Source organism: Antennarius striatus, chromosome 20 (assembly GCF_040054535.1).
Source record: "Antennarius striatus isolate MH-2024 chromosome 20, ASM4005453v1, whole genome shotgun sequence".
Lineage (NCBI taxonomy): Eukaryota > Metazoa > Chordata > Actinopteri > Lophiiformes > Antennariidae > Antennarius > Antennarius striatus.
The window spans coordinates 755,061-772,664 of NC_090795.1; the positions used below are offsets into that span (position 1 = coordinate 755,061).

The 17,604-nt window shown below is 47.7% G+C and overlaps 3 protein-coding genes and 1 non-coding gene across 7 annotated transcripts; 2 read left to right on the forward strand and 2 right to left on the reverse strand.

Annotated features, from left to right (window-relative positions):
• Positions 1 to 429: 429 nt before the first annotated feature.
• Positions 430 to 7,106, forward strand: LOC137614128 (protein NLRC3-like). Of its 3 annotated transcripts, none has more exons than XM_068343703.1 (9): positions 430 to 1,478; positions 2,039 to 2,158; positions 2,354 to 2,445; positions 2,773 to 4,561; positions 4,657 to 4,833; positions 5,476 to 5,649; positions 5,869 to 6,042; positions 6,133 to 6,297; positions 6,478 to 7,106. In XM_068343703.1, exons 1-9 carry the CDS (start codon positions 1,366 to 1,368, stop codon positions 6,491 to 6,493), a joined length of 2,820 nt encoding a protein of 939 aa, XP_068199804.1. In that variant the 5' UTR covers positions 430 to 1,365; the 3' UTR covers positions 6,494 to 7,106. The 3 variants fall into 3 exon arrangements, with proteins under 3 accessions (XP_068199804.1, XP_068199803.1, XP_068199805.1); XM_068343702.1 differs by having other exon boundaries at positions 431 to 1,478; positions 2,036 to 2,158; XM_068343704.1 differs by having other exon boundaries at positions 432 to 1,478; positions 2,042 to 2,158.
• A 305-nt stretch (positions 7,107 to 7,411) lies between these two features.
• Positions 7,412 to 10,055, forward strand: crygn2 (crystallin, gamma N2). The gene is made up of 5 exons (XM_068343710.1): positions 7,412 to 7,527; positions 8,724 to 8,815; positions 9,041 to 9,197; positions 9,584 to 9,729; positions 9,805 to 10,055. The coding sequence occupies exons 1-5, from the start codon at positions 7,507 to 7,509 to the stop codon at positions 9,938 to 9,940; spliced, it is 552 nt and encodes a 183-aa protein (XP_068199811.1). The 5' UTR covers positions 7,412 to 7,506; the 3' UTR covers positions 9,941 to 10,055.
• Positions 10,056 to 10,770: 715 nt separating this feature from the next.
• nub1 (negative regulator of ubiquitin-like proteins 1) lies at positions 10,771 to 17,364 on the reverse strand. Of its 2 annotated transcripts, none has more exons than XM_068343705.1 (15): positions 17,205 to 17,364; positions 16,229 to 16,348; positions 15,133 to 15,300; positions 14,386 to 14,450; positions 14,213 to 14,277; positions 13,958 to 14,125; positions 13,754 to 13,842; positions 13,548 to 13,654; positions 13,090 to 13,276; positions 12,894 to 13,001; positions 12,663 to 12,815; positions 12,436 to 12,582; positions 12,277 to 12,354; positions 11,991 to 12,192; positions 10,771 to 11,206 (listed from the first exon to the last, which is right to left on the reverse strand). In XM_068343705.1, exons 1-15 carry the CDS (start codon positions 17,328 to 17,330, stop codon positions 11,064 to 11,066), a joined length of 1,926 nt encoding a protein of 641 aa, XP_068199806.1. In that variant the 5' UTR covers positions 17,331 to 17,364; the 3' UTR covers positions 10,771 to 11,063. The 2 variants fall into 2 exon arrangements, with proteins under 2 accessions (XP_068199806.1, XP_068199808.1); XM_068343707.1 differs by having other exon boundaries at positions 16,229 to 16,353; positions 17,205 to 17,324.
• Positions 16,665 to 16,737, reverse strand: trnar-acg (transfer RNA arginine (anticodon ACG)). The gene has a single exon. It is a non-coding gene; the product is annotated as a tRNA-Arg (tRNA).
• Positions 17,365 to 17,604: the final 240 nt, after the last annotated feature.

Consider the following 17,604-nt stretch of genomic DNA (forward strand, 5'->3'; position numbering starts at 1 on the left):
TGAGACGTGGCACTGGAACCAATATTACCTCAGTTCTTGATCCACAGATCCCAGTACAGCGACGTCAACGTGGTGACGTCATCACAGCTGATCATTGATAACGGAGAACTAACTAAAACTCGTTACCCATGCACTAGAGGGCGCCAAATCCACCTGACAGGTTGCTGTATGTTGACAGAAATGTTCCACAGGGCACGTAGGGACAAAAATATTTGGACATTTGACGCTTTGTCATCGCTTCCTTTTGTAACAATGCATTTTTATAAAACAAATGTCTTACCTGATAAATCTCACTGATGTTGAAGCACACGAGTATGCAGAACAAGTACGTATGTAGTAGTGTTGCAAAACTCCAACGAAATAAAACGATACGACCAGCATTAAACTGTTTTATTCTAAATATAATAACAAACGTGAATCCAGTTTGTATCAACTTTATTAGCAGCGTCCTCGTAACATCACACCAACATTTGTTTCTTGTTGGTTCTGCTAGCTTGTGAGTTTCAGTTTAGTGGTAATGTATTCGGTGTTAGCAGCCGGAGTGGCCCCTTTAAGACCGAGGCCAGAGTGGCCCCTTTAAGAAGGTAGTCATGTGTCTTGAGGCTGGAGCGGCCCCTTTAAGAAGGTAATCATGTGACCACCAAGCATCTCCTCAAGCGTCAAGAGTGACTCACAGACAGATGTGGAGAGAATCCACTCATTTAAAGCTAAACATCGCTCAGAACCAGATCAGAAAGAAAACAGAAATGATGGAAGTTCTGGATTCTTTCTGTGTGACCCAACTGACCCAAAGACCGATTTACCCACAGAACAGCACCGACTGACCCACGGACCGACTGACCCACGGACCAACTGACCCACAGACCGGTACCGGTCCATGGCCCAGAGATTGGGAACGATTGCTATATACGACAGAAACTACAGTTAAGTCATTTTGTTTATTACTTCAATGATGAATGCGACAATGGAATGGAAAACTACTACTGTTGCTATGGTGACATGGCACGCCCTCTTCGGTGTCTGATTGGCTTGGCATGAGTATCTCACATAGCATCTGGCTATACCAGTCCAGGAATACGTTCATACGAACCAGCTCTTTGAATCATACCCTTCCAGCCAAACGTTGGGACCAGATCGTGAAGAACGCTGGTGGAACCTGAAGGTCAAGGTGGGGTCGGTGTCGAGACAGCAATTTATAATTTGACTGCCAAAGTATCCGAGTCCGTTTCCACCCTGTCAGCTGCGCATTTGTGTGTTTGAGTGTGAGACACGTAGTCGACCGTGTTGGGGCTCAGTTTTTTTGCTTTGGACAAACTGGTTTTTCTTCTTTCTCGGAGCGTCGGATGTTGTTTTGCTCCCAGACTGATGTCTGACGAGGAGATGAGCGACACGGTGCAGGAGAAACAGGGCAGGAAGAAGAGCAGTTCTATTGGTATACCGATAAACTTCAGTGACAAACCAGTACCCTCACCCACAAAGTAAGGCCTGTTCACTGCAGGGAACTCTTTTACTTTTTAGCTGTTTTTAGCTGTTTTAGATGTTTTCATGGTCATCATGAAAAGGAAGAAAGATTTACAGGTATTAGATACGAACCTGTTAATGCAGCATTCAGTACAACATGGGTGTGGTCATAAACCTGGAGGAACGGAACCGACCTCTGCTTGACTTTCAGTTTCACCACCGCGGATGTTAAAACTCCTATTTGGTAAAACATTTTCATTATTAGCATGAACTTTCTGATCAATTGGATATTTCTGAGCTGATCTCTGAAAGGCAACATCAGAAGTCACATTCATTTTCTGAAATATTCATTGTTAGCATCCTTTGTGATTTTGTGTGAAAATCATGTTTGGCTGGTTTTGTTCACAAACATGTTGATGCACGATTCACTTTGTGCACCAGTAGAACTTTTTTTTCACTTAAGAAGGGTAATAGGAAGGCACAGGGTTCAGTTCCTCCAACATGGTTAAGAACCACTGGTCTAAGGTCCATAGGAATCATTTTATATCAGCTGATACTGCCTGATTAACCCCAGAAGCAGACTCCACAGGGCCGAGGGTTCGGGGTCCATCAGTCTGTCGGTGAGGGAAGACAAGTCCATTGACGAGCCTCTGAACTTCGACATTGGACCTGGACCTTCAGATGACCGACGCCTCCAGTAAGATGATGTCAGCTTTCAGCTCGTCTACATTCAGGTTAATTAGGTTTGGGTTAGTTAACCAGCAGCCATCCTGACCTTAACTTGAACCAGGATGGACTACAAGGGTTTAGGTGTAAGGAAGAACATCGACTTAAAAGCCTTTGGTTGGTCTCCACCAATGAAACGTGTTAAAGAAAGTTTACATCTCCACAGGATGGAGGAAAAGGAAGAAGAGGAGGAAAAGGAGGAGGAGTCCCATCATTTGCATCAGGATGTCCTGATGGATCCAGTCTCACCTTGTTCAGGTACATCAGGAGACTCTACTTGTCCCCAACGTGGATAAGCAGATCTCCAGCACTGTAGAAAGTAACAGCTGTTTGCTGATGACATCACGTTGTCTGTAGTTGTCTGTTGTTGTTTGTTGTTACATTAACTTTCAAGAATTGTTTAAATTCATCATTTTTTCACATTTTGTTTTCCTGTTGGTTGTTGGGTCACATTGTCCAACACATGGTTTCCACACCCAGTGCCCACGTTGGTCCAGCACCAGATGAGGGTCTCAGCCAGGTTCATGAACCATGTTTAAACAGGATCCTTGGTCTTTGGTCTTAACGTGTTCCTTCTCTCAGCAGACAGGGTTCTCCAGGAAGTTCAGGAAGAACACAGGATCAGCCTGAGGAGGAGATGTGAACGTGTGATGGAAGGAACCAATGAAACAGGAAGTGGAACCCTCCTCAACACCATCTTCACTGAGCTCTACATCACAGAGGGACGGAGTGAAGACGTTAATACCCAACATGAAGTGTGGCAGCTTGAGACCACTTCCAGGATGGAGACCCTCCAGGATACTAGAATCAGGTGCAACGACATCTTTAAAGCCTTACCCCACCAGCAGACGCCCATCCGAGTTGTTCTGACCAACGGCGTCGCCGGGGTTGGAAAGACCTTCTCGGTGCAGAAGTTCACTCTGGACTGGGCCGAGGGCTTGGAGAACCAAGACCTCAGTCTGGTGGTCCCACTATCGTTCAGAGAGCTGAACCTGATCCGAGATGAGCGGTACAGTCTTCTCCAGCTGCTCCGTGTTTTCCATCCAGCGTTCCAGAAGGTCACAGCAGAGAAGATCACTTCCTGGAGGCTGTTGTTCATCTTTGATGGCCTGGATGAAAGCAGACCCTCATTGGACTTAAAGAACAGGAAGCGCATCTCTGATGTGTCTCAGGTGTCCTCGGTCAACCAGCTGCTGACAAACCTCATCAAGGGGAATCTGCTTCCCTCGGCTCTCGTCTGGATCACTTCCAGACCTGCAGCAGCCAATCAGATCCCTCCTAGATATGTGGACAGGGTAACAGAGGTCCGAGGCTTCACCGATGACCAGAAGGAGGAGTACTTCAGGAGGAGGTTCAGAGAGGAGGACCAGTTCAGTAGAATCTTCTCCCACATCCAGACCTCCAGGAGCCTCCATACCATGTGTCAGATCCCAGTCTTCTGCTGGATCACTGCTGCAGTTCTGGACCACATGTTGACCACAGACCCAGAAGGAGAGCTGCCCAAGACCCTGACAGACATGTACTCACACTTCCTGATGGTCCTGATAAAGAGGAAGAAGCAGAGGTCCGGTGAAGCACAGGAGACGAGTCCACAGGAGCTGATGGAGGCTGACAGAGATCTTCTTCTGAAGCTGGGGAGGCTGGCCTTCGAACATCTGGACAAAGGAGACATCATGTTCTACCAAGAAGACCTGGAGCGGTGTGGTCTTGATGTCTCAGAAGTCTTGGTGAAGTTAGGAGTTTGTACAGAGATCTTCAGGACAGAGTGTGTCATCCTCCAGAAAAGCGTCTACTGCTTTGTCCATCTGAGCCTTCAGGAGTTCCTGGCTGGAGTCTACATGATCCACTGCTACACCAGCAGGAACACCAAGGTTCTGAAGGCGTTCCTGGGAGGAAAACGGGTCGATGTCACTTTGGATGCTTTTCTGAAAAGATCAATGAAGAAATCTTTTGACAATAAAAATGGTCACCTGGACCTGTTGGTCCGCTTCCTTCATGGCTTGTCTTTGGAGTCCAACCAGAGACTCTTAGGGGGTCTGCTGGGTCAGATGGACAACAGTCCAAGAGTCTTACAGAGAGCCATTGTCTACCTGAGAGAGATGAACAGCAACAACATCTCTCCTGACAGGAGCATCAACATCTTCCACTGTCTGATGGAGCTGAAGGACCAATCAGTCCATCAGGAGATACAAGAGTTCCTCAGGTCAGAGAACAAGTCAGAGAAGAGACTCTCAGAGATCCACTGCTCAGGTCTGGCCTACATGCTGCAGATGTCAGACCAGGTTCTGGATGAGTTGGACCTGGGGGAATACACCACAACAAGGGAGGGACGACACCGACTGATTCCAGTCGTGAGGAACTGCAGAAAGGCGGTGTAAGTCCAGAGGGGAGTTGCCAACTGTCCAAGATAACTCTCAGAACCTCCTCCAGCCAATGTCTTCTTACTTGTTTTATTCTCTTTGAGGACAGGCTTCCGTTTTGTGGACTGTCAAATATTCATCTTGAAGTTGTGGCCTCAGCTCTGAAATCAAACCCGTCCCACTTGAGACAGTTGTACCTGGATGGAAACAACTTGGAAGAATCTAAGATGTCGGATTGTCTGTCTGTCAGCCTGCAGAGTCCAAACTGTCAGCTGGAGACTCTGAGGTCAGTTCATGTATTTCACTTTATTTGTCATGTATTTCATTATTGTCATTGCACACAGAAGAGCCTGAGAATTTAAACAGGAAATAAGAACATAATAGTATCTAACGTTCAGTATCAGTCATCTGCCCTAGCTCAGGTCAGGCTGCCAATCCCTTAATCCTTGTCCGTTACCCAAGCACTGGCTCCACCTGCTCTGTTGCCACAACACCAGGTCTGGCCTCCTACCTCCTACCCGCAGGTCACCCCCCTGAATCTTTGTCTATCTTGTTCCCCAGCGCTGGGTATGACTCTGGGTAGTTGCACAGACGTTGACTGGTACTCCGTGTTTTCCTTCATCCTTGAGCTTTCAGTCACCTCAAGTCTTTTAGAAATGTTCCCAGGATCATTTCTTGTAAGTTCATTTTGTTGCTGGTCATTTAGACAGCCGGTTGTGTTGTCTGTGTTTACGTCTCGAAACGTCACACTTAGTGCCCAAACTTTGGAAAACAGGATCAAACTAGGAAAATCCAGATGGAAGATAAATAGTCATTGTTTTTGTTTCCTCTGAAAATGCATGTAAGATTCCAGAAATGATGGTTTTTATTTTCCCGTCAAAACACAAGGAAATTGTACACAATCATTCTATAATTGATCTTTATTCAGCTTGACATACTGCAGTTTGTCAGCAGTCGACTGTGAGTCCTTGACATCATCTCTGAAGTCCAACCCGTCCCACCTGAGACAACTGGACCTGGGTAACAACAACCTGCAGGACTCAGGAGTGGACCTGCTGTCTGGTTTCCTGGAGAGTCCAGAATGTAGACTGGAGGTTCTGAGGTCACACATCATTCTTACTTTTGTCCTGATATTAATCAGTCAAACAAATAAGGTCCCAACGGACCATTTGGATAGTCAGAATCTCTGCAACAATTTGATTTGCCGTCCAAACTGACCTCTTTCAGCCTTAACAGAGGTTGTAGAAGGGCGGGGCATGGATCAGGATGGTTGGTTTCAAGAAAAAATGTTGTCGTCTGATGTTGTGTCTCCTTTATCCAGATTAGTAAATTGTGGTTTGTCAGCGGTAGGCTGTTGGTCTCTGGCCTCAGCGCTGAAGTCCAACCCGTCCCACCTGAGAGAACTGGACCTGGGGTACAACCAGCTGAAGGACTCAGGAGTGAAGCTGTTGTCCAGGTCTCTGGAGAATCCAGAATGCAGACTGGAGGTTCTGAGGTCTGTTCCCTGGCCGTCTCCACTCCAGTCACTGATTGGTTTCTAAGGCAGCATATTCAAACCTGAACCTGGATTTTGATCTCCGTCCAGACTGGGTGACTGTGGTTTGTCAGAGGTCAGCTGCTCCTTCCTGGCCTCAGCTCTGAAGTCCAACCCGTCCCGTCTGAAGGAGCTGGACCTGAGCGACAACAACCTCCAGAGAGCAGAACTGGGTCCCCTGTTGGACGGTCCAGACTATGGTCTGCAGATTCTGAGGTCAGTGCGGGGGTCATGGTACCCAGTTAGTAACAGGGGTCCAGTATTTCCTGCCTTTCTCAGTGAAGTTGTGAAGGACGAAATAAACAAGCCTCATGCTATCCGGCTATGCTAACAGCTGCTGGTCATTTTTCTGGATGTCCTGCATCTCTGATTGACAGCTGGGTCTTCTTTCATCAGATGGCAACCACAGTGAGACGCAGGGCGGGCGGAGTTGAGAGCAGCATCACCTGGGGGTGGAGGATCCGCTGTGAGGTCAGCTCCACCCTCATCAGTACGTGGACACGCCCAGGAAGTGATGGGACCGCTGCCCAACCTGAACCGTTTCCTGCTGTTAAAGGGCTTTAATTCACAGGCGCTTCTTTGTTCTTCACTCACCTGAACAAATGGTTGCCTCCGATCCCGAGACTCCGCCTCCTGAGGTACCCTTCAGCGGCGCCTCTGTATTTATCAGCAATAATCTGTATCCGCTCCGATCTGATCCCAGGTTAGTCTGGATCATTCTATCCTATCGATATAACATTCTAGATCACCAGATCTGATTGGCGTGCGCGCCATCGGTTGGTGATGTCATCAGGTCGCTGTTGTCCAATCAGTGCAGATGTTACCCGAGAAGTTTGATGATCTATTCTAATTAATCCTCGGTGGTAAAGAATCCATGAGACATTCTGGATCCAGCGGACGATCTGGACGATCCAGGATCTGATGATGACTCCATATGAAGGATCTAACATGTGTTCTAGCTGTCCAATGAAATCTACTTTATGTTATCACTACCCATAAGATGTGAATAAAATAACTTAAATCAAGGTGGAGGTGCATTTTATGTTCTTTGTCAGAACCTTCTGGTTCCACCTGCTGCTCTCCAGAAGTCAGTTTGGTGTTTTGTGGCTACTTGTGGGGTTTGCATTGCATTGTGGGGCTGTAGGTGAGATGTGTGTGTCTATAGAAGTCTGGCATGTGCGGCGCCATTGACCCGGTAAAGCTCAGGCCAAGCACATTCTATTGACTTGAGCCGCACACGGCAGAATCAGCAGACACGAAAGCGCCGAGGCAGCAGAAACCCCTAAAGCTCCGTCTTTTGTCCCGCCGGTCGGGACCTCGCCCCTCGCTCGCACCCCTTCCATATATATCAGAGGGTCCAACTTTTTCTCGGTTACACTGTGTATGTGATTGTGGACCAGGTTGGACAACATCCAGTGGGTAAAGATGTCGCAGTACTCTGGAAAGGTAAGTCGAGCAGCTGGACCCGAGTGAGGAACCTCCTGAGAACCTTCTGATCTTCTCGTTTCTGCCTGACTTTGAATGAGGAACTCTCCTAGATTTGGAGATGTTCGCGTTGTGATTAGGCCAATTTAAAAAAAACAAAAAACGGCCTCCTGGGAACGGGGAGAAGAAGTAAAGCTGATCTTTGTTCAGTCCACCTTTTTACCTTCCACCCATTATGGTGGTGGTGGTGGTGGATAATCAGGCAAATGAGACCTGCTGAATTAAAATATAGTAATCCTTTGTTACTCGTGGTTAATGTGTTCCAGGATCACCCGCGAAAAACGAAATTCCGTGATATACCGACAAACTATTTTATTATTTACGGTAATTTAATTGAATCTTTATTACCTTTTCCCCCTCTCTGATAGATTAAAGCGCTTTTAAGTGTTCCTTTAATACACTGAAGTGTGCTGCGTTCCATGAGTCTTGGAATGCAGCGCACACACGGATGCTGTCAGCCAATAGCATGCGCGTACGGTATCACATGACTACCTACTAAAAATCTGCAATGTAGTGAAGCCGGGCATCTTGAAGTGCGAATACGCGATGGATTATTGTAGGTTTGTAAATGCAAAATGTAAAATACCCAGTCATTCAAAAATAATTTTTTGGACGGATTGATGGACGGACAGTCTTGAGTCCTTTGGTGAAGGTCGCTCAGGTAAGACATTTGCTAACGACATCGGAGAGAAGAAGCGACCCACAACCCTCATGTTAGCGCGTTAGCAAGATGTTCCTGGTGAGGCGGTCCTCCGTTGCAGAAGAAAACAATGACTCCGTTCGTTCATCGGTCATTTTGTCTAAAGGACAAACAAATTCTTCTTAGAAGAAACTCGGTGGAGGGATGATGAAGGATGAAGGGGCTGATCCTGCATTTTTTTCCACTTCCTGTTAATCATTTCTGCTAATTGTGTTACCTGGTAGAGGGATGGAAGAACCATGTCTGGACCTGGTTCCTCCATCTTTGAAACATAGAGATTGTCTGCTAGACACACGGCTATTCATTTGTTGGTTGCTTTCTCCAAACATACTCGACAAAACCTACAGAAACGTTGGATGGAGCATCGGTTCAGACAGAATCCCTGTGGTCTGGTGTTGATTCAAGAATTCTTCGTTATGTCTTGTGAGGTGAATTATTTCTGGACTTCCTCTTCTAGATCACCTTCTACGAGGGGAAATGTTTCACCGGCAGAAAGCTGGAGGTCAGAGGAGACTGTGATAACTTCCAGGACCGTGGCTTCATGAACAGGTGAGAGGGACCGGTGGTCAGGTGCGGCTCTCTTAGTCCGGAGAACGATGGGCAGTCTTGGATAATTCCTGACAGTTTCCTGTTGCAGTCCTGTTACTGAACAATCTTTTGCAAAAGTTTGTTCATTATTTCTAGAGCAGCTACCGAACACCAAGCTAATGCTAACATGCCAACGCTAGCTGGTGCTTTCAAGTTGATGTATTTTCATCCTGAGTTTATCGTCAGGGTGAACTCCATCCGTGTGGAGAGCGGAGCCTGGATCTGCTACGACCACCCTGACTTCAAGGGCCAGCAGTACATCCTGGAACACGGCGAGTACCCAGAATTCCAAAGGTGGAACTCCCACAATGACCACATGGGATCCTGCAAGCCCATCCGCATGGTAAACATTCCGGATGAGCTTTACGTTAATATTTCATCTTGTTTTTCCTGAGTCACAGGTTTTGATTTACGGTGGTGAACGTTCGTAGTCCTCAGAGGATGAACCCCAAGTGTTAGAAAACCCATTCCTGTTCACTGTACTTTACATCGTCACCGTCATCAACATGTTATTAGCTAATTAACTGAACATTTTGTGGATATTAAATTAGAAGAAATCCAATGTCACAATGTACTTGGTTTAAATTCAAACATATTTATCCTGGAGTACCTGGAGAAGTTACAGAATACCAGGTTCTTCAGGAGTTAACAGCACCTCTGTATTTAAACCTGTCATTGAACTATGTGGAGTAACTGGGTTTCCGCCATACCTTTTGTCCCCCCCGGCAGCACGGGGAGCACTACCGCATCGAGCTGTTCGAGGCCTGTAACTTCTCCGGCCAGTGCGTGGAGATCTGCGACGACTGTCCCTTCCTGCAGAGCCGCGGATTCTCCAAGAACTGCATCAACTCGGTCAAGGTCTATGGAGACGGAGCGTGAGTCCAGAACCCTTTACCGATGCGCTTACATCACATTTCAAGGAATAATTCCAAAAACGTGATCATTTTCAGTTGGGTGATGTACGAGGAGCCAAACTTCCGCGGCCGCATGTACATCGTGGAGCGCGGCGACTACTGCAGCCACAACGAGTGGCAAGCCCAGAACCCCAACATCCAGTCCATCCGCCGGGTCGTCAACTACTTCTAAACCCTCGCCCCCGACTCCCCTCCACCTCCTCCCGCTCTTCCTCCCCCTTGTGACTTTTACCACAGCTGCAATCATGTACAATAAATAAAAACAGACAAAGATAAAAAGTGGATTTTTTTTATCAAACGGTTGGTGTGTCGTTTTGTGTTTTTGCAGAGCGCTGAACGCCCAACAGTTGTCCCAGAACAAACACATGTTTGACAATTACTGAGCTTCCTCTTCCTCCCTTTGACGTATGAAACTTAATTCTTAAAACTTATCAGCTGCATTCCCTCACCTGTCAGACGAGTTCAGTCGGATTAAATCTGTCAGGTGGTAGAGAACATACAACATGTTTAGCATGCCTCCAAAAACCACAAAAACAAAACCATCACAAAAAGTCACAAGACTTTTCCTTTCCAAAAAGATTGTCATTTTGGTATTTTTTAACGATTTAATTGTTCTCTTTAACTCTAATTTATAATTTTTAAAAAAATATTTATTGTTACCAACTTATAAGAGGATAACAAAGTCTATTTCAACTACTCGTGAAATTAAAATACTTTGAATTAAGATACATTTCAGCATTTCAGACGTATTTTTGAGGACTTTAAGAATAAATTTGAGCGATGTCATCAGAACAGTTCTAATAATAATAAAATAATAATAATAATATTAGACAGGAAACGTGAGCAGAATTTAAGAGCAATAAAAAAGCTAGTTTTCTTATAAACATGTAAATTATAAAACATTTAATGCAGCCAATGAGATGTCATGAAGATGATCAGTCTGTTTTTCTATGGATAAAGAGACAACAATGAGAGACGTTTGTTAGACTCAAACACAAACAGTATTTTCCTTTTCTTTATTGGCTCCATCAACATGAGATAATCCAGCGTTAGTTAAACTCAAGAACAAATCAGTTTAAAGCTCAAAAACACAAAAACTGGTGTCGTGAACAACCATAAAAAAACAGATGTCTTCAGAAGGGCGTGGGTTCCTTCGGTTTTACCCCAAATTAAATCCCCGTCGGTATTAAAGTAGAAACAGGACTCACATCTGATGTGGAAGCCGCTTCAGACGGAACACAGAACATAAACGCGTTAATGTTCCTCAGTGGCCGATGGAGGACCGGATGATGCTGTCACACAGTGGGTGTGGCCTCCCTGTTCAGGTAGCGCCTCACGGTGGCGATGAGCTCGCTCTCCTCCTCCAGCGTCAGGTCCAGGTAGTCCTCTTCATGGGGGGCGATGTCCTCCAGAACCTCGTTCACCAGCTCCTCGTCCTCTGACAGGAAACACTCAGTCTGAACAAACAGACCCGGACCGACCCGCGCTAACGACCGATAACTGATCAATAACTAGTGGATCACGGCAGCACCAGGGTAGTGGAGAACTACAATACAAGAAGTCCTCAACATACGAACACAACTGGTTTATAGAGGTTGTTCATAAACTGAATTGTTCGTAAGTTGTCTTTTAAATGTCATTACTTCTCTAAATACTACAGTAATGTCATTACTACTGTAAATACTACAGTACTGTCATTACTACTGTAAATACTACAGTACTGTCATTACTACTGTAAATACTACAGTAATGTCATTACTACTCTAGGTACTAGTCATGTCATTACTACTGTAAATACTACAGTAATGTAATTACTACTGTAAATACTACAGTACTGTCATTACTACTGTAAATACTACAGTACTGTCATTACTACTGTAAATACTACAGTACTGTCATTACTACTGTAAATACTACAGTACTGTCATTACTACTGTAAATACTACAGTAATGTCATCACTACTGTAAATACTACAGTACTGTCATTACTACTGTAAACACTACAGTAATGTCATTACTACTGTAAATACTACAGTACTGTCATTACTACTGTAAACACTACAGTAATGTCATCACTACTGTAAATACTACAGTACTGTCATTACTACTGTAAACACTACAGTAATGCCATTACTACTGTAAATACTACAGTACTGTCATTACTACTGTAAATACTACAGTAATGTCATCACTACTGTAAATACTACAGTAATGTTTCTTACCTGGGGAGTTGGAGGAGGTGCTGGGCTCCTCGGAGGAGGGGGAGGAGGCGCTGGAGGCGCTGGAGGGGGGCGAGGCTGACAGGAGGTCGGGGGCGAGGACGCCCTGGTTGTCCAGCAGCAGCTGCGTCGCTGATTGGACGTCTCCTCCCGTCAGCCGGAGCGCCGCCTCGGAGACGCGGCGCTCGAAGCCCAGGTACAGCAGCTGCAGGTGGACGCTGGCGTTAGGGGCGGGGTCTTACAGCCGCCCCCCCCCCCCACCACCACCCACCCACTCACCCACACCTACCTGCTCCAGCTTCTCCGGGGCGACGCCCTCCGTGTTGTTATTGGTGGACAGAGCGCCCTGATGGGACTCCAGCAGGATCTGCAGGTGACACGCGGGAGGTCGTGAGCTCCGGCCCCTCCTCGGGGGGTTGGCCCCTCCCACTCTCACACGGATACCCACCCCACAGGCCCGGTCCACGTCCCCGTCGGCGAGGTGCAGCGCCCTGCTGGCGTCCCTCCTGGAGTAGCCCAGCTCCGTCAGCGTGGAGATGGCCTCCACCCGGCGCCGCCGCTTCAGTCGCTCCCGCCGCTTCAGCTGCTCTCGCTCCTGCAGGGGGGGACATGAGCCTGAGGCGTCAGACCGCCCCAGGTCATCCGCTGAGAGGTCAGAGGTCAGCCGGGTCGCACCTGTCTCTGGCTGCTGATGTGGATGGCGGCCTCCTGGACGTCCCCCCCGCAGGCCCGCAGCCCCAGACGCACCTCCCTCTCGCTGAAGCCCAGCGCCGTCAGCTGGGACATCTTCTCCGAGTCCAGACGCAGACGGCTGTACAGCGCCTCCACCTGGACGGAACACGTCACAGCAGGCTCAGCCAATCAGCAGCGACCGCCAGGCGGCGCCGACGGGTGGGCGGGGCTTACTTTACTCAGCTGGAGGCGGGCCTGAGCGTCGTTCCCCTCCACGTAGGACAGGAGGCTCTGCAGGAGGTACAGCCGCAGGAACAGCACCTCCTCTTTGCCCGTGTTGCCCTGGCAACACACGCCAACGTCAACAACGAATCTGACGCTCAAGCTTCACGCGTGTGTGTGTGTCTGTGTGTGTGTGTGTGTGTCTCACCTTGATCATCAGCAGCCGGCGCTGCCCCTCCCCGTAGCACTGCAGGAAGCCGTCCTCGGCCCTCTGCAGGCGGGCGCGCCCGTCCTCCAGGCAGGGCAGCGCCTCCAGGGCGCGGTAGCACCACACCACGTCCAGCTGCAGCACCGCGTAGTTGTCCACCGACCGCAGCAGCGCCGAGCCGCAGCGGCTGCAGCGACATGACGGTTAGCACCATGCTAGCCTCACTACGCTACACCCAAACATCACCCGTCTGATTCATTCAGCCTCAGGGTTAAAGGTCAGAGGTCAGGCTCATCTCTGAGAGCACAGACGACCGCGATGCTAACAATAGCGATGAATGAGAAGTCATACCAGAGCTGCTAGCGGATGTTAAACGCTACAGAAGTGGGAGGCAGATCCTGAATGTGAGGTCAAAGTGAGGTCACATTGAGGTCGCAGTGAGGTCACAGTGAGGTCACCTGAACTGCTGGTCGGCCTCCAGCAGGTGCAGCAGGGCGTTATCAAACTGCTTCTTCTTCATCAGAGAACGACCTTTCTCATGGAGACCCATCGCCAGGATGAGAGCCTGAACACACACACACACACACACACACACACACACACACACACACCTCTCAGTATCTGTACACAGGACAGATGGGGGGCTCCTGGTGCGACCCCCTACCTTCTTCTCCGTGGGGGGGATCTTTAGGGGGTTTCCTCTCTGGTCAGCGATCTCCAGGAAGGGCGTGGTCTCTGGATCTTCACTGCCGTCTGACACATATACACACACACACACGACGTTCACCCAACTGCTTCCACCGCTCTAACGTCCTGTCTGAGCGGCTCTAACTTCCTGTCTGAGCGGCTCTAACTTCCTGTCTGTCACCTCTCTCGGTGAGGATCTGGAAGCCCTTCTGGCTCCTCTGGAGGCTCTCGCTCTGCCTCTTCATCTTCTCCTCTTCCTCGTTGGCCTGCTGCTTCCACTCGCCGTCGCTGACCTTCAGCACCATCACCTTACTGTGGTTCTTCACCCCCTGCTGGTCCAGACGCCGGTCTGCTAGCACACACACACACACACACACACACACAGGTGAGGGACACCTCCTCCTGCCGGCGCCCCCTGCTGGCCTTCAGGACTCACCGACACACAGAGTTGTCCCGTTGTGGATCAGTTTGACGTGTTTGAGGCTGAACTGCTGTCCAATCCTGAAGACAGGAACCCAAAGTCAACACCAGGTGTGTGTGTGTGTGTGTGTGTGTGTGGGTGTGTATGTGTGTGTGTGTGTGTGTGTGTGTGTGTGTGTGTGTGTGTACCTGTCCACCACCTCCTGAACAGAAACGTCCAGCCTCATCTCCAGGTAGTTCTTTGTCTTGGGATCCTGTAAACATCACTGTCATTAATGTGTGAACCCCTGTGAACCCGTGTGAACCCCTGTGAACCCGTGTGAACCCGTGTGGACCCGTGTGGACACGTGTGGACCCGTGTGAACCCGTGTGGACCCCTGTGAACCCGTGTGAACCCGTGTGGACCCGTGTGAACCCGTGTGAACCCGTGTGGACCCGTGTGGACACGTGTGGACCCGTGTGAACCCGTGTGGACCCCTGTGAACCCGTGTGAACCCGTGTGGACCCCTGTGGACCCCTGTGAACCCGTGTGAACCCGTGTGGACCCCTGTGAACCCGTGTGGACCCCTGTGAACCCGTGTGAACCCGTGTGGACCCCTGTGAACCCGTGTGGACCCGTGTGGACCCGTGTGGACCCCTGTGAACCCGTGTTAACCCGTGTGGACCCCTGTGAACCCCTGTGAACCCGTGTGGACCCCTGTGAACCCGTGTGAACCCGTGTGGACCCGTGTGGACCCCTGTGAACCCGTGTGAACCCGTGTGGACCCGTGTGAACCCCTGTGAACCCCTGTGAACCCGTGTGAACCCCTGTGAACCCGTGTGGACCTGTGTGAACCCATGTGAACCCGTGTGTTCCCGTGTGAACCCGTTTGGACCCAGGTGGACCCGTGTCACCTGTGTGAACCCGTGTGAACCCGTTTGGACCCGTGTCCTCACCTTCTTGCTGTCTCTGGGCAGCAGCAGCTCCAGCGTGGCCACACTCGTCTCCCTGAACGTCTTGTTTCCTTTTCCTCTCTTCACTGCCTGCAGCCGGATCGCCTCCAGGGCTCCGCCCACCTCCGGCGCCGACAGATCCAGCTGAGCAGCGTAACGCTCCGCCAGCTCCTGACACCAGAACACACATCAACACAGCAGAATTACTTTAGTATTTACAGTAGTAATGACATTACTGTAGTATTTACAGTAGTAATGACATTACTGTAGTATTTACAGTAGTAATGACATTACTGTAGTATTTACAGTAGTAATGACATTACTGTAGTATTTACAGTAGTAATGACGTTACTTTAGTAGTTACAGTAGTAATGACAGTACTTTAGTAGTTACAGTAGTAATGACATTACTGTAGTATTTACAGTAGTAATGACATTACTGTAGTATTTACAGTAGTAATGACATTACTGTAGTATTTACAGTAGTAATGACGTTACTTTAGTAGTTACAGTAGTAATGACATTACTGTAGTATTTACAGTAGTAATGACATTACTGTAGTATTTACAGTAGTAATGACATTACTGTAGTATTTACAGTAGTAATGACATTACTTTAGTAGTTACAGTAGTAATGACATTACTGTAGTATTTACAGTAGTAATGACATTACTGTAGTATTTACAGTAGTAATGACATTACTGTAGTATTTACAGTAGTAATGACATTACTGTAGTATTTACAGTAGTAATGACATTTAAATGACCTCAGATGAGGATTAGAGATTGAAATTTAATAAATAACTACTTACAAACAATTCAGTTTACGAACCAGTTGTGTTCATAAGTTGAGGAGGACCTGTATTCTACCGGTAGGTCAGGAAGTCAAACACATTTATTAAACCAGTATTTATCATGTTTTGGTTGATAAAATAAAATATTAATAAACCTTTCCTTGTGTGAATGTTTAGCATTGAGCCTGAATGTCTGATGGTTCTACCTCTGGTTTACCTGCTGTTTATTATCCGCGTGAATTATTTATGTCTGTGTGTAACAGAGTATTTTCAGGTGCGTGGGTCTGGAGGTCTGTGGACCAGCTGACCTCCATGTGATGCCTCCCCGGCTGGTTGTCGGCGTCGGTGAAGGGGGCGTTCCACAGCTGGACCTTCTCCTGCTTCAGCCGGTTCTTAAGCTTGGCCTCCATGTTCAGCTCCGCCATCGTCTGAGCTCAAACACAACAGGAAACGCAAAATAGGAGGTCAGGGGGTCACGACCCGCCCGAGGGGCCCCCGTGATGACTTTTAGGAGTTCATCAAAGAATATGAACGACTAAAACAGAATGTTGAGGCAGGAAAAGTGAAGGTTCTGCTAAATTAAATTGATTCCAGGCTGGTTTCCTTGTACATTCTTGTGTAGTCTTACCTCCTCTGACACCTGGAGGTCAATAATTCTGTTAAAATTATAATTTATCCCCTTCGTCACGTGTTTTTGTCACGTGTTCATTAAAACGGTTCTGATCGTTCATGACGGGAAAAAGTCGAGCTAGCCAGGAGTCGAACCTAGAATCTTCTGATCCGTAGTCAGACGCGTTATCCATTGCGCCACTAGCCCCACACAGACTCCCAGCATCCATTTCGGTATAAGTAGTCAGCCCACAGCCTGACTCGGCTTCATGGTCAATGTTCGTCATTCTGAAACTGAATCCTTCCAACAGCTTCAATAAAAATCCTCCAAAACTAATGAGTCACGTAGCTAACTAGCTAACGGTTAGCTAGTTTCTATATTAAAGTTTTACATATAAAAATGTCTTTTAAATAGTAAAAAAAACAAACTACAATGCGCAGTAAACTGTCGCGTTAAACGTTGGAGTCCGACATAAATGACGTCATTAAAGACACGAAGGAGAAGTTTTGATCGTCAATGACGTAGTTTGTCCTCATTCAGACGTAGCTAACATTTACTGCCACTAGCTGCGGCTAAGTTAGCCGACATGTTTTGAAAGCTCGAAAAAGACAATCGTAATATTTATTTTTCTTTAAATTAGTCGATGTGGGGCTGGAGAACCTTTCTGTGGTTACCTGGATGTCAGAGGACGCGGTGACAACCCGCTGCTCGGCAGGAAAGCGTTCCGCTCCACGTCCTCCTCTCCACGACCGTGTTGTTGTCGTCCGTGCGACGCTTCCCGTAACGGAATAATAAGGCATTGAGAGCGAACAGGAGGGCTCACTCCGAACATATTTCAAGATCCAGTGACGTCACATCCGTCAGAGGAATCAGGTGAGAAGCCCGGAGTGGTGTCTCTGCGCCGAGGCAACGTTTGTTGATATCAACGATCTTCGTTCGCCTGCTGCATGTGGTCACGTGAGAACATAGAACCCTATCAAAATAAAAAAGATAAATAAAGTTAAATTAAACTTCATTAAAATATTTTAAAATGAATAGATAAGTAATTAATATAAATTAAAATAAAAAGAAAAA